Source organism: Alternaria arbusti (genome assembly GCF_024043155.1).
Source record: "Alternaria arbusti strain BMP 1465 chromosome Unknown scaffold_2, whole genome shotgun sequence".
In the NCBI taxonomy this organism is placed as follows: domain Eukaryota; kingdom Fungi; phylum Ascomycota; class Dothideomycetes; order Pleosporales; family Pleosporaceae; genus Alternaria; species Alternaria arbusti.
The window spans coordinates 2,843,196-2,857,898 of NW_026249942.1; the positions used below are offsets into that span (position 1 = coordinate 2,843,196).

Here is a 14,703-nt window from a genome sequence, read left to right on the forward strand (position 1 = left end):
CAGAATGGTAATAGTGAATGGATTGTAGAGCGAAAGCTAAAAAGTGAGCGACGGTATCAGGAGAGGCGTGAAGGCGGCATTGTCGCGGAGGTGAGGTCGGCGGACCTTGGTTCCGCATCCGCGTGGGTGGTTCGTTCTTGGCGTCCCGGAGCTTGACGATGGAGCATCGCAGCCCAGAAAGCCAGTACTGGTACAGCGGTGACAACGCGCCCTCACGACACCCGCCCCGATTGCTGCTGCAGCACAGAAGGAGTCTTTCCCACCGACACCACTACCTCGACTACACCCGCTCACCATGGTTCACAAGATCCTCTTCTGGAGCGGTTTCGGTATGTCCCCAACCGCCTGCGCACACCCCAAGGGCCTCTACTGACGACATATGCTAGGCGTTGCCGCCCGGCTATGGCAACTCGGCATTGAGATGCGCCCGCTCTTCAACAAGGAATCCCTCTGGGTTTACCCCCTCTACGCCGGCGCCGGTGGCAGCTTCGGCTACTGGCTCACTGGCGTTGAGAACCGCCAATTCCGCCTTCTAGCCGACCGACGAGACGCTCTACTCGAGAAGCGAGCGCGGAGGAAGGAGCGAGAGGAGGCCGCTGGTACTTCTTAGGCGGCCGTGGCCTGCAATGGCAAGAGACAGTGGTGTGAGGGGTAGGGGAAGCTGGAACTGGGCATCGCACGCACGGCCAGAGCGTCATCTCAACTACAATGGGACTGAGACTATCATGCGCTACTTCCAGCGCCCATGATGAGCGGATATGGGCATGCAATATGAGCGGGGTTGGATGCGTTGAGAGCAGCCTTCTACCACATCTTGGATGGCGACTCGTTCTGTACAAATTTCATTTCCAAACCAACTACAAATGCAAAATCTCAATCAAACGCCTATACCAAATTGTGCTCAAAATGCGAGATATTGCCTAGTCGCGTAACGCGTGACACTACCCTAATGGATTAGTGCATGACTCCTGCCTCTGCTATTCTGAGCTCATGGAAGGGCATCCACCTTTACGAACACCCTGTCAACATTACCATGACTTGATAAACCCGCGCCACGACCCTTGTGGTCAACCATCATTATACGCATCTCGTCATGTCTGCCGAGAACTTCCTTACGCCTAACGGCGACCACGCAACGCCGTCTTCGCCGATGTCCAACGGCAACCTCAAAAGCAAAGGCATCGTCGTGTTCTCGGGCGGAAGCGCTGCAAACAATCTAGTCGATGTGTTTAAGAAAGTCAGAGAAGACAAGAGATGTCCGCTGAGCTATGTCATCCCTATCAGTGATAACGGCGGCAGCTCGTCTGAGTTGATACGCGTCTTCGGAGGACCAGGTATGCGCCGTCTAAGGCAGGAATAACACAACACTGACATGAACAGGTATCGGTGATGTGAGAAGTACGAGAATGTTCTTCGTGAACAACGGTCTAGATGTTAACCGGTCTAGGTCGTCTTGTCCGCCTGATCCCGGATGACCCAGATCACGATGATAGCGAAAAAGCAGCTATCAAGACCTTCTTCAACCACAGACTGCCCAAAGAACGCTCTTCAGCCCGAGATGAATGGCTGCAGATTGTAGAGGCTGAGCATGCACTCTGGACAAACATCTCGACGGCGAAGAAAGAGCTTATACGATCGATACTCAATGTTGTCGCATACGAGATCGTCAAGCGTCGCCGGCCCTCATCGACTTTTGACTTCTCAGGTGCGAGTATCGGTAACTTGTTTCTTACTGGGTATGTAATTCATGCACTCATTTTGCTTTGTACCATCCATATGATCGATCAATTTCCGACTTCATCGTCTCTGTTACGTTTATCATAGCGTATCCTCCTCAGCGCACCTACCCGCATCAAACTCCTCGAAGCTGACACTCACAGCGCTCGACTCTTCACTGGCTCATTTGAGTCAGCCATCTATCTACTCTCCAGCATCTGTTCTGTGCCCAGTCACACATCAGTCTTACCGGCGATCAACACCAACTTCACGCACCACATCTCAGTCAGCCTCGCAAACGGCGACACCATCACCGGCCAGAACTCCATCTCACACCCTTCCATATCCACAGCCCTGGTATCGGGAGGTGCACCAATAATCGATGAGACCGAACAGCACGATCGAATCGAAGACGCCAATTTACCCGGATCTTTACCCACTCTTCGAAAGCAATACATTACCTTCTCCAAAGCGGATGAAGAGGAGCTGCCAGCCAGAATCGAAAGACTTTGGTATATCAATCCTTATGGCCAAGAGATCCGGCTTTCCGCGAACCCAACGGTTCTCAATGCATTGAACGACGCGCAGGCTGTCATATACAGCATCGGCTCGCTCTACACATCCATCATCCCTTCATTGGTTCTCAAAGGTATCGGCGAAGCCATCAGCAACCCCGCGATCCGCTATAAGATCCTCATCCTCAACTCGACCATCGATCGCGAGACAGGACCGTCGTCCAACCCCTACTCCGCCCTTGATTTCGTAGCCGCTATCGCGAAAGCATGTGAAGACTCCAAGAGCGTGTTTGGGCCTCTTGACAAGAGTCAGTACAAGAAATACGTCACGCACATCATCCATCTCCAAGGGCCAGGGACGCCGGCAGTCGACCGAGACGAGCTCAAGAGTATTGGCATCGAACCTATTCGCGTCTATGGGAAGAAACATGAGGGCGAGAACTTTGTTAGGTATGATGGCACGGCTTTAATTCAGGCGCTTGAAGTTACGATGGGGAAGAGGGATCCGAGGATGCCTAGTCGGAGGAATACGCTGGAAGGGCCGGCGAGATGAATGGGGATTCTCTTCCCTTCACGAATCATAACTCGATGGAGTAATTCGAATCCGACAGCTGGAGTGGGTGCCTGGTAGTCTTTGTTGGTTTTATATGTGCCAAGCAGGTATCTCTGTACTAAGCGCAGATCTTACTCTTTCGGGGCGCCCCTTCATCCCGTCTCTCTGTCCTGCCACTCCAGACTGACCTATGATGCATCGCAATCTACACGACTATAGTTTGCTCGCAATATTAGGGACGCGAAAGCTCCCATTGAAAGCGCATATATCTGGTTGCTGGCCCCATAACCTTCACCAGCTTTCTCATAATGCAGACTTCAACAACTCCATCACCAGCAAACTGTCATGGGCTCCATATTTTCATCAATCAACTCATCCAAACCTTCGAAAACAGACTCTAAGCCTCCTTATGATGGCCCGAATCGATACCCTTATGTGCGTAACGGCCAGCTTGTCCCTGTCGAAGCGAATCCAATCATTTGGTACGAACGCTTGTTTGAGATTGCGGACTGTGTACAACACCAAGACACGGACAAAGTCATCATATTCACCCCCATCTGCGATGAAGACAACGGCTTCTATCCAGACCCCAGATCGAGGCATGGCTGGCCGATCAAGCGCTTGCGAAAGGCGTACGAGCTGCTCGGTGGACCACACCCGCGCATCGTTCGGTACGTATGATTCTGCCCGCGTACTTGACCGCGCTCAATCTTTTAGGTATATCGGCGCGCTATACAGCACTTCGGGTGATGGCGTAGTCGTTGAAAGACTGGAACCAGGCCAACTCAAGAGGGTTGAGGTGCCTGCGATGACAGTGCCTGTAGTAGCGCAAACGATGTCGCACGACGATAAGATCATGCTATCGCTGTATTACCGATGGGCAATACAAGCACTCTCCGCCTTCCGGCTCATGCATGCTCGATCCATCTACACTGGGTTCTTCTCATCGCAACTCGTGTGGATACGCCCGGACTTCTCGCTCGCAGTGACTGGATTCATCAGCGCCACTGCAACAGAGATCGAGGACGAGTTCTGGAAAGATGCTGCCGAATATTCGAAAGCAATACGACAAGAGTCCGGCTTACCAGAACCATGTGATCCGGATAACATGGCATCGGAGTGTAACTGGAGCGACGGTGAGTGGGTAGGGGACGACATGATATATGATGGTCCTTTTGATGATACTCCCGAGCACGGAGTTTCATCAGGAAGTGTAAAGGCAGACATGTGAGTATATGCGAACCACAATCTGCGCGCACAACACGATTAATCGCATAACCGCATTCTAGCTTCTATTGGGCCACTTTCGTCTGGCGACTTATGACGAACGACTTCACTGCTGTATCGCCATCGCGTCGTGGGCCTCGTGGTGGACTATGGGAACCTACGTATCCTATGGAAGGAGGCCACATAATTGAAGATGCGCCAGATTTGTACGAAATTATGCGTGAGAGAGAACGGCGCAAGGTTTTCCAGCAGTTGGAGAGAGCTAGACTGGGACATGTCCTTTTCGGCGCTTGAAATGAACAATATGGCAGCGTGGATGAGGTCATTCGTGATATCGAGTTGGCAGCAGCCGAGGTGGGCATAACCATCTCTGGCGATGAGGTTGACATTGGTGAGAAGTGGGAGGGTATGTTCGAGTTCAAGGACGGGAAGCTGGGGTTCAAACTTAGATCTGATTAGGACAAGCTTGATGGGGCTGCCAAGCAGGCATCATTGGCACGGTTCACGAGGCGCGATGGCGCTTACCTCAACCGGGAACACCAGGGTCAGTGTATATAGTACGCGATGTATTTTGATTTAAACCTTTTAGCATCTTTTCTCGTGCTGCCTAATGGGTTCGGCAATTTCATATCTTAATGGGCCGCAGCCTGAAGATGAAGAGCGAACGATTGCAACGCAGTTGCCATATTATCCCCCCGAAGCCAGCATAGAGCCAGAAGACACCCGACGCTGGTACTGTGATTTCTGGGAACATGCACGCGCAGTACCGCACAAAGATGGGAAGAGCATCATCATCTACGAACCGAAAGATGATGATACAAGGGCTAGACCAGAATGGGGGATCAAACGGCTACGGAAAGCTTATGAGCTGCTTGGCGAAGGGCATCCAAGGATTGTTCGGTATGTGCAGTGTTGAACGGTACTGTGATGACGTTAACGAGATGGTAGGCGCACCGGCCTTGTGTATAGCGACGCCGGCAACGGAGTGATCGTCGAAAGACTTGAACCAGGACCACACTGGGGTGATCTTCCTGCCATGACTGTGCCTGTTCCAATAGAGCCTTCAAGAGAGGACCGCATCATGCTGGCCCTGTACTATCGGTGGGCTTTACAATCGCTGTCCGCCATCAGCTACCTTCACTCTCGCTCTGTATACCTAACATTCTTTTCGTCTACCAACGTGTGGTTGCGGCCCGATTACTCACTGGCTATCTCAGGTTTCATTAGTGTTGATGGGCCAGAGCTTGATGCCGATAGTAGACGAGAGGCTTGGAGAAAGGAGAAGCGGTACGAGAGACGAGAGCGAAGAGTGCGGGAATGGCGTGCTGCCGGGGCTCCAATCTCAGAATATCCTATGGACGAGAGTGATGGCGAGAGCGAAGATGGAAGCGAAGAAATCCCGGGAGACTTTTCCGGTGGTTGGGATACTTGTGAATGGGCGGGAGATGGCGGCACTATATACTATGACGACTATCCCACGGAGTTTCCTCGAACGTGTGGAAGTCATCGTGAGTCTTTGTGAGTAATCATCATTCTCGCATGCGTCAAGACTTACGTGCGGTGGTTTGCTAACTATATGATCACGATAAAGGTTCTACTGGGCGACCTTTGTCTGGGAACTTATGACGAACACTCACACGGCCGAAGCGCAGTGGAAACGGGGCATAGATTGGGACCCGTTCTCTTCGCCTGACGGCGGCTCACCGAAGCCAGCAAAAGATTGGCGTGATCAGCTTCAAGTGTTAGAGGAGGCTAGGCTTGGAAGTATCTTGCTCAAAGCCTGGAAGAGCGAATACGAAAGCGCAGAGCAGGCTGCCGAAGATGTTAGAAAAATCGCGGAGGAGATGGGTATCAAGATCGTCAGCAGTGCGTCGGAAGTTGATGATGCTTGGACGAACGTATCCCAGCAGGATGAAGTTGATGTCGGCGAGCCTTGGGAGGATGTCTTCGAACTAGACGAAGCCAAAGAGAGGTGGGGCGCTCGAACGCTTAGGTTCAAGCGGCAAGGCACGCATGTGAATTTGCCTGTGGCAGGATAGAAGGCAAGACTAGGGCCATAAGCCGGTCATGCTTGTCGTTACGTATCGGGCGCGCACTTTATCCAGTATGCATCGTGTTCGAAGACCCCGTTCTGAGGCGAGAAGTATTCGTATCCTGCTCGCTCATGGTCCTTCAGTACCCTTCATGCATGATTGCAAGCGAAGCAGACATTTGGTGGCGACACGTAAACGAACCAGGCTGCCATCGTAACTTTCTGAGGCTCTGCGACGCTGGTTATGTGCCACACCATGACACCCCCGCGCATGCATTGCATATCGCCCGACGGAACAACTTGTCAGGAAACCTGTCTCTGGCTGCTGGAAGGTCAACCCAACCTGCTCTCATCGGATCGTCTAGTGTTGATCGCAAGCTGTCAGTCACTGCTTCGGGGTGTGTAACCGAAAGCGTGATTAAGATCGTCTTGTAATGCCACGCCATCTTGCCTCTGCCGCGGCCTGCCGGGTGTAAGAACTTGGCTGTCGAAGGATCAGTCTGGCGGTCAAGGCAACGATACCAAGTCGGCGGAATGCTGCGTTCGTGCGGGGGTGCTAGGCAAGCCGTGATGCTCGCCCGTGTCTCAGATATGTACGTACCCGCAGATCGTACCAGCGAGATGCCGAACCTCTCAAATGCCGTGTGGGTCGGAGAGTATGTTCATACCAATCATGATCTTCGTGTTTCCGGCGCGCTTCAATCTGTTCGTTAGCAGATTTGTCGGTATCAAGTCTGGTGCAGGATTGCATCCTTGCTCAGGTGGCTGTTTGTGAGCGCATGATTTCTCAATAGAACGCACTTGTATAACTACTGGCTCGGACCGGAGACTTGGTCATGCTCCTTAAAACGCAGGAGAGATGGTTCAAGCCGAAATATCCGGACCGAGACTGATATGAAGGATCTTCATGATAGAAGCGCATGAGCGAGGGCGTGTCTGCGTCCGGTGAGCGAAGGCCATGAAGCGTAACGATGTTGTGTATCTATCGCGGCTACTCGTAAGAGCTGCAGTCGCTCTCACCTATTAGAACTCACACGGTTGTGGTGTTGCAACCCAGACGTGCATAAGGCTGCGTGTCAAAGATGTCATCCAGCCGCGTATATGCATGTCATGCGTTGTGGATCCGGTGTGTTCGATAGGCTTCCAAAAGCGATCAAATCCGCGAGCTTCCGGCAAGAAGGACATTGGTTGGATAGAGAGCTGAAGATTGGAGGGCGGCACGAGGTGCATGGAAGGGCGTCGAACTGCAGTAAACAGGTCGACAGCAACGCGATGTGCAGTAGTAGATCGACACTGCGCGAACGCGCGCTGAGCCGCACCGCAGAACGGTCTGAAGTCCATGTTGGAGTGTAGGCGGATTAACATCGGCTGGAAAGATCGAATCGCACTGCGATACACCAAAGGGCGATGCACCAGAATGTTTGACATACGACACGCCCAGCAGTGATGCAAGCGGGGCTGAGTGGTATAAGTGCAGACACAGATAAGGGGTCTACATACGCATCACCAGGTACAACTACCAGTGACTGAAAGACTTCGGTGTAACCAGCGGGTTCTTACCTCGACTTGTGGGTGGTGATTGGAGGCGTTGGCCGAGCGGAACGAAGGGCAAGCAGGCGGGTTGGACGTCAGCAGGACGCTGTCTCAGCCATCGATACTCGTTACTCAAAGAAAAGGGTCCTCATCTTTCTCATGCACCTTGCAATGGTGGCTTGTAGTGGTCAGTTGCCTTCTTTTGGCTGGCACCTGGGCTAGAGGCGAAAGGGGGTGTTGAGCCGTGCACGGATCAAAAGCGGGGTCATGACGCCCCGTTAGCGTGGTCAATCAATGATCGCTTCTTCTGCACTGGCACTGTGAACGTTTCTCACACTTCGACGACTTCATTGATTCAGCTCCACGGAGGGCAGGCTAACAAAGCAAAAATTACATCAATCATTCGCGGCGAATCCCAACGGTTGCAGCTGTGATGCATATGCGACCTTATCCAAACACCACCACCATCAGGCTGCATGCAACAACAGGCAGCCGCTATGAATCCTCAAATATGCATGCGCATGGCTCATGCATATTTTATATGATCTTTAACTGGTCCGGTCAAACTTGAGCCTCAAGACGTGTAGCAACGAAGCTATGCTGCGCGTTCACGCAAGAGGGCGGGGTTATTTGCCTGTTTGTCCCCCTCAGCCTGGTGGCTTAGACCGGTGAGAGCCTTGATGTCACCCTCAAGTGGGGCTTGCGAGTGCCCTTCGATACGACCAATTAAACCTTTGTTTCATGTAGACCCCCCGGGGAAACGACTGGATGTGGCTGTTGTACTCCTATAGGGACCACAACCTCGCTTGCATCAACAAAGTGTTACTACTGCTCCGGGCAAAGATCAAGAGCTACAATCTTGCAGTATGACAAGAAATCTCCCAATCTATATCTTCGGTCAACGTCCTTCTGTTTCTGCCTTAGACTTTCTAGTTCGCCCCGTCATTCACTTCCCGTGTCTTCATCACATTGCTCTGCCTGTTTCGATCATCGGCATCAAGTCTTCAGTCACTTGAGCATCTAGTCATCGGCTATACTTCCTTCGTTCAAGATAGCCCTCCCATAACCTCTACGAACCATTTAATGGCGACTCCACAGCAGGGACAGTACCAGGGTCATGTACCCCATCAACATCAGAATGTCAGCCAACAACGACAAGTCCCGAATGGGCAGCAGCAGAGCTCTGGACAACAGCAGAACTTTGGACAGGCTCAGCAGAGGCCAGCTCAGCCCCAACAGCAACCTCTAAACCCATTCGCCAACTACGATCCCCAATTGGCTTCCTTCATCTTAGAGAAGCCAAGGAACGCCACTTCCTGGGAGGATGCAACACCTGAGCAACAACACGTCGCACTCCAGGAACTCCACAGCGAACTGCACAAGTTTCGTCGAAACCATAATAACGTCAAGAAGGCGATGAACGAGATCCCTTCCCCAAACTGTCGCCGGATCATCAACGAGCTCGTTGAGGACCAGAACGTTGAGCTTGCGAGGTACAATAGAACTATTCAATACAGAATTGCAAGCGTTGTAAACAAATGGCGCTCGGTCAACCGTCGAGAAAGGCAGCTGGTGCGTGTAGACATCATTCTGGAGACCGAACCTTCTGGGTTTCAGGAGCCTATGCAAGCGAGACCTGTCGTCGGAGGTGCGGGCAATGGGCCCCAAGATGCAAACAAGAACAAGCAAGGTCAACAGTTCCCGAACCCGTCTAACAACCCCGGCCAAAACATGCCACAGCAACAAAGACCTCCCCTACAACAGCAACATCAACAGCATCCTGGCGCGCCAAACTTAGGACAGCATCCTCCACCTCCGGGCAACATGAACCCAATGCCAGGTCCACAAAACCCTCCTCCACCACCGCCACCTCCCGGCATGTCCACACAGCACGACGGGGGTCGTCTACCACCCCCACCCAATGTTGGACCCGGCCAACACATGCCTGGCGTGCCACTGCAGCATCTCCCGCCTCCTCCTGGCCAGCCCCATGGCCCGCCTTTTGGTCAAATGCAAATGCCTGGTGCGTTTCCAGACCAGATGCAGTTTCCGCTTAATGGCATGAGGCACGTCCCAGGCTTGAATCCTGATCACCTTAGACATCAGAAGAAAAACCACAGGGTTCGTCGGGATGTCTCCGGCTCATCGTCCGACAGTGACTCCTGGGAGTCTGAGTCGGAAGACTCCAGCTTTGTCAACATTGAGCATGATCATATAGATGCTGATCGACGTGGACGAGGACGTCAGCGGCCCGGCAAGAGATCGAAGAAGACTCAGAAACATCGATCACTCAGCAAAGCTAGAGGCCTTAGTCGCAGTCGTAGCCGAAGCCGTGCGCGCAAGAACAACGTCGATCCATATGTCGCAAAGACCACCCGTCGACACCGCACTTCAGACATAATCGATGATCAGCGCAATGGTAGGCATAGCCCAGAGTCCTTCACCACCGACTCGTCTCGGTCATCTCACAACAAAGTGACGCCTGTTCACATTCACCTGAGCACCAACAACGTTGTGGAAGACCGAACACGTTCCGGTAATGCCTCACCAGTTGGTCTCTCCAACGAGAAGAAGAAGAGATCTGGAAAGTATCCCTCCTCGCACGGCATGGCTAGGGAGACCTCCAACTCATCGTCAGAGCGTGGAAGCGGCACCGAGTCTATGAACACTACATCTGTCCACACAGCAGATGATGGTATCTTCGACACTCCTATACGCCGCCGCCCTTCTTTCACGCACGTTCATCGTCGCCAGAAGGTCTCTTACGGAAGAAAGTCGCCAAACATGTTCGGCCAGCCGCACCCCAGCCATATCTACGACGAGGACGTTGACCATCGTCGGGTACAGAAGGTTAGATACCACAAAGAGACAGTGGATGACTACCCACACCCGCGAAGCCCGCGTGCACACATGCACGAGCCAGAGTCGTACTTCGACGACTACCCAGTCCACACTACTCGTCCAAGCCTACCAAATCGCCGCGCAACCATGGCCAATCCACCCAACATCCACAATCCTTTTGCGCAACCACACTTCCCACCCAAGCCAGTGCGCGCCTCATCATACCTCGCGGATAGGCATGAGCAAGGCTACAGCTACCCCCAGCCACGCACGATTGGAGACCAAGACGAATTAGATGCGCGATACGCACTCAATGACATCCATGCGGCTCTTGAGCACATCCAAGACAAGAAAGAGCGGTCCGCCAGACGCTCGAACATGATGGGCAGGCGGGACTCTGCCTTCCAGTATGAAGATGATGAGTGGCATGCTAGGGTGCCGTTGAGTGGGCGACGTGGAGGTTATGGTGGGTACTAGGTGATACGCATGATCTCTCGTTTCTCGTTTCTCTGCTCAATACTTTTTCCTTTCTTGTGAGTGTGTCAGGCTTTCGGCGACACGTTCTGGCAGATGTGCTGCTTCTACTCAACTCTTCGCGTGAGGCCATCCGTCCTTTTTGCCTAACAAGGTACAACACGGGGTTAGAATTCTGTCGTTTTCGGTGGATGCATCATGTATATTGCACCAACATACATCGTATATTCGCACTCGCCACAGTCTCTTCGTGTGACAACTTAATAATTGATGATCCAAATCCACCCCGGAAAACGTTAGTCCAGGAAGATACGAGCAGCCCTCTCAGTCTCTCGGTACGCAGCTTGCACGTTTGTGTCTTCCAGAAAGCAGTCAGCGCATATTCTTGACAGTTCGCCATAGTGACATTTCAAGTAGAAGTGCTGCTCCACGAGAAGGCCACTTTGAGCGATACGCATTGCTTCTCTATACTCGTCGCGGGTCTCATGGTCGTGTGCCAGTCGAAGACATCTATATAGCAAATATTAGCACGTCGTCAATACGCAATTAGGTTTGCAAACCCACAGTCGCGATAGATCTTTGTCCCGCTTGCCCAGCTTACTCATGAACGCGATGTAGAGACGAAGTTCAGCTGCGCTCAAGCGAAGACCTTTTTCATGATACGCCCTGCAGATCCTCCGCTCCGATGCATCCATCACGGCTTTTGCAGGCTTGCACCCTTCGCAATTGCAGTCGAAGCCCCAACGCGCCATTAGAGCCTGTTGGCGAGCGGCGCTATCCTCTTTCCAGAGCTTCGGGATGTAGTCGATTACGATCGGGCTACCGGCGGGTATCTCGCGTGTAGCAACTAGTCGAGCTTGGCCTGGGTGGAGCGTTTCATCGGGAGCGAAATCGTTGATCATGACCGTTGCATTCGGGATGCAGGAGTGATAAGCTGCGCAGACGAAACGGTAGATGATGATGTGAGTGTTGTTCACGTTTCGAAAGCCAAAATGGAATCCGTTGTGTCGAAATGCATCCACGACATACTCTAGCTTTGACGCCTTGCGTTTGGTAGTGTAGAGGGTGTTGAAGGCTCCTTGGTCGAAAAGTCCGAGCTTATTGAATGCTTTCCACAACATTGACGTGCTGTATTCGAGTTGTTCTTGGTAGAAAGCACGGCCTCTTTGTCCCAAGTACTGTATTTCTTGCCTGTGTCGCACATGACCAGCGGATCTTCTGCGAGGATGAGAGCACCCTTTTCAAACCTTTGCTGTGCTACAAGGCCTTCACCCTTGACGACGTTTACCCCAGTGACTGGTGGCGGAGGCGGGACTGCTGCCATAACTGTCCTGAAGTCGGTAGCCTTAATTGATGTGGGCAATGTGAGGAATTCGTGAGGAAAAGTCAGGTCAACGTTTTATCCTGCCAGCAGCAAGAGTTTGCTAGTTTGGAGGCACAAACAGAACTTGGCAATGAGAAAGAACCATTGACCTACTCATTGTATCGAAAGGAACACAACGATTCGACATATAGCAAAATGGTATATACACTACATAGACGGAATACAGGAACGAGCACGCTATGTTAGCGGATAAGGACCTATGCCGGACTTGTTGTACTCGACGCGCGACCTGTCGTCGCGCTGATGACACTCTAAGAACAACTCACTCAGCTGTGGATTAAGATCTCGAGAGTAGAAATTCTTCTCAACCAACGAACCAGCATAAGCGGATGACGCTGCCTTCAAGTAATCCTACTTACCGAAGTGGAGTCGAGCGAGCTCTAGACAACTGTGTTTCAATACTGTTAGCAACACTGACATGAAAGCTGAATGGCCCAACTTACGCGAGAGACAATTTGTCGTCCCATATACCCAGCGAAACAAGGGTTTTGATGTAGGTCTCTATGTGCATGATACTGCTAGTCTTCTGTTCCTCAGTCACTGCAGCTGCCATAGCACCGATTGCCGCGTGGTAGGTGGCAGCCAGATTACGGGCAGACGTATCCATAGGTATGAAAGGGTGCGTACACCCAACGCATGTACAATTGAATTCCCAATGGTTGCTCAAAGCTGCCACCCTTGTCGCGTGGTGATCCATCCAATTATTAGGCATGTAGTTCACGAAAACCTCCTCTCCTGCTGGGATTGCTCTGGTTGCTATCAGTCTGGCCTGGCCTTCTGGAAACTCGGTGCGCCTTGGCCAGATCTCAAGAGCAGCGTTCGGAACACAGGAATGGTTGATACGGCTGAACGTCTCATATACCACGATGTGTATCCTGCGAGGGTTGTTGACACGATCGAAGTCGTACGCGTTGTGTTCAAAACGACGAACGATTCGGTCCCGTGTGTTGCTAAGCCCTGGTTGTGGGCCCAGTACACGAAATACTCCTCGCTGCGCTGGTTCGAGCTGGGTCACGGCTTCTTGCAATACAGAGCTCGGTGCTGCTCGCTGAGCGGCAAAAAAAGTGTTGGCAGTACCTGGTAGCAACCATTGGGTTTGTGGATAGTCGGTGTTGCAAAAGACCAAGGCAGTTTCCGTGTGTATGAGGTCGCCTCGCTCGATGGGACGGGCTGCCATCATACCGAGGCCCCCGAGCTGGCTGTTCCCGATCTGAAAGTTCATCGCAAGTTTTGGTCAGGTACTGTTCGCTTCTGGCTGTACCGCTACTGTCTGTACATGAACACTGCATTATATGTGCTGAGAACCGAGACAATTTCATTGTTAGCAAGCAACTTGGTGTTGGGCTCCATGCAAGACATGTGAGTGAGTTCAAGACAAATGTTCGAGAGCGAACGGAGTGATGATACCTAGACAACTCATCCAGTTTGCTCGACACCGCAGCCGCAGTGGCCGTGCAAGCACTATAGTATTTTGTGAGAAGAGTCCAGATCTAACGATCCGCGGCGTCATTTCGTATATCAGAGTCAGCTGTGTGATAGCGGTCTCAGGCCCCGCGGTGGTGCTGCGGGCTCAGAAAAGAAGCACGTCATGCACGCGTCCTCACATCGCTTGCTCGCCCGCTTGTACCTGCCAAGCCATCAGGGGCGCCATGTGGGGTATCTCCACTCATGCGCGCCTCCAACGCTCACTAGTATCCATTCACAAAGCCATCCATCGACATCACCCAAAAAAGCAAGCCCCCATCGCGCGCATCAGCTGCTCACTTTCTGCCCTCTAGCCTGCCCAAGTCCAATCCATAGATTCACCGCGCCGGTCTCGCGGCAATAGGACTAGGCGCCACTAACTTTCGGGCTCGCAGCCATGTAGACACGAGAACACGAGCCCCCATCCGAAACACGTCTAGCCCCACGGAGATGACCATGCCTCTGGGCACGCTGACTGGGCGGCCATCATTGGGCGGGTTGCGGGAGAGTATTGATATGCTTGTTCTTTACGAGATCCTTCTCTTTAGGGGCGGAGGGCCAGAACAGGCTGACGGGGCAGGGTGGAGTGAATGGGGATTAAAAGTCACTGAGAACCAGTTTTCTGGTCCTACGTGATGCGCGCGCGTGCTGGGCTTCACTTTCCGTCGCGGTCGTAGTCGTCGGTCGATCCTTACTTTTGACTCTTTCGCTCTTTCCTAATACATTTTTATTATCTTCGTCACTACACGTTCGAGGTTCCGCCAGCATCACTATTGGGTTTCGCGTCTGCCGACTGCCGTTACTAGTGCATCACAACGCGACAAGTTGGGTAGCAAGAAAGAAAGTATGAAGGTGGTCGTTGCCTTGTTTGGCCTGGTGGTCGCCGCGCTTGCGCAAAATGCCTCAACCTCAAGCTGTAAGTTTGGTCGACGGCAATAGTTTTGCATGTAGTATGCCTGGAATC

The 14,703-nt window shown here is 52.4% G+C and overlaps 6 protein-coding genes across 6 annotated transcripts; 5 read left to right on the top strand and 1 right to left on the bottom strand.

Annotated features, from left to right (window-relative positions):
• Nucleotides 1–295: 295 nt before the first annotated feature.
• J4E86_002566 (uncharacterized protein) lies at nt 296–610 on the top strand (the record flags this gene model as incomplete). The annotated part of the gene is made up of 2 exons (XM_051443124.1): nt 296–329; nt 387–610. The coding sequence occupies 2 exons, from the start codon at nt 296–298 to the stop codon at nt 608–610; spliced, it is 258 nt and encodes an 85-aa protein (XP_051306712.1).
• Nucleotides 611–1,093: 483 nt separating this feature from the next.
• On the top strand, nt 1,094–2,784 carry J4E86_002567 (uncharacterized protein; the record flags this gene model as incomplete). Its single annotated transcript, XM_051443125.1, has 3 exons — nt 1,094–1,334; nt 1,448–1,736; nt 1,881–2,784. The coding sequence occupies 3 exons, from the start codon at nt 1,094–1,096 to the stop codon at nt 2,782–2,784; spliced, it is 1,434 nt and encodes a 477-aa protein (XP_051306713.1).
• A 345-nt stretch (nt 2,785–3,129) lies between these two features.
• J4E86_002568 (uncharacterized protein) lies at nt 3,130–4,015 on the top strand (the record flags this gene model as incomplete). The annotated part of the gene is made up of 2 exons (XM_051443126.1): nt 3,130–3,455; nt 3,502–4,015. 2 exons carry the CDS (start codon nt 3,130–3,132, stop codon nt 4,013–4,015), a joined length of 840 nt encoding a protein of 279 aa, XP_051306714.1.
• Nucleotides 4,016–5,474: 1,459 nt separating this feature from the next.
• On the top strand, nt 5,475–6,050 carry J4E86_002569 (uncharacterized protein; the record flags this gene model as incomplete). The annotated part of the gene is made up of 2 exons (XM_051443127.1): nt 5,475–5,519; nt 5,664–6,050. The coding sequence occupies 2 exons, from the start codon at nt 5,475–5,477 to the stop codon at nt 6,048–6,050; spliced, it is 432 nt and encodes a 143-aa protein (XP_051306715.1).
• A 2,609-nt stretch (nt 6,051–8,659) lies between these two features.
• Nucleotides 8,660–10,894, top strand: J4E86_002570 (uncharacterized protein; the record flags this gene model as incomplete). The annotated part of the gene is made up of 2 exons (XM_051443128.1): nt 8,660–9,069; nt 9,094–10,894. The coding sequence occupies 2 exons, from the start codon at nt 8,660–8,662 to the stop codon at nt 10,892–10,894; spliced, it is 2,211 nt and encodes a 736-aa protein (XP_051306716.1).
• Nucleotides 10,895–12,626: 1,732 nt separating this feature from the next.
• On the bottom strand, nt 12,627–12,882 carry J4E86_002571 (uncharacterized protein; the record flags this gene model as incomplete). Its single annotated transcript, XM_051443129.1, has 2 exons — nt 12,627–12,663; nt 12,719–12,882. The coding sequence occupies 2 exons, from the start codon at nt 12,880–12,882 to the stop codon at nt 12,627–12,629; spliced, it is 201 nt and encodes a 66-aa protein (XP_051306717.1).
• Nucleotides 12,883–14,703: the final 1,821 nt, after the last annotated feature.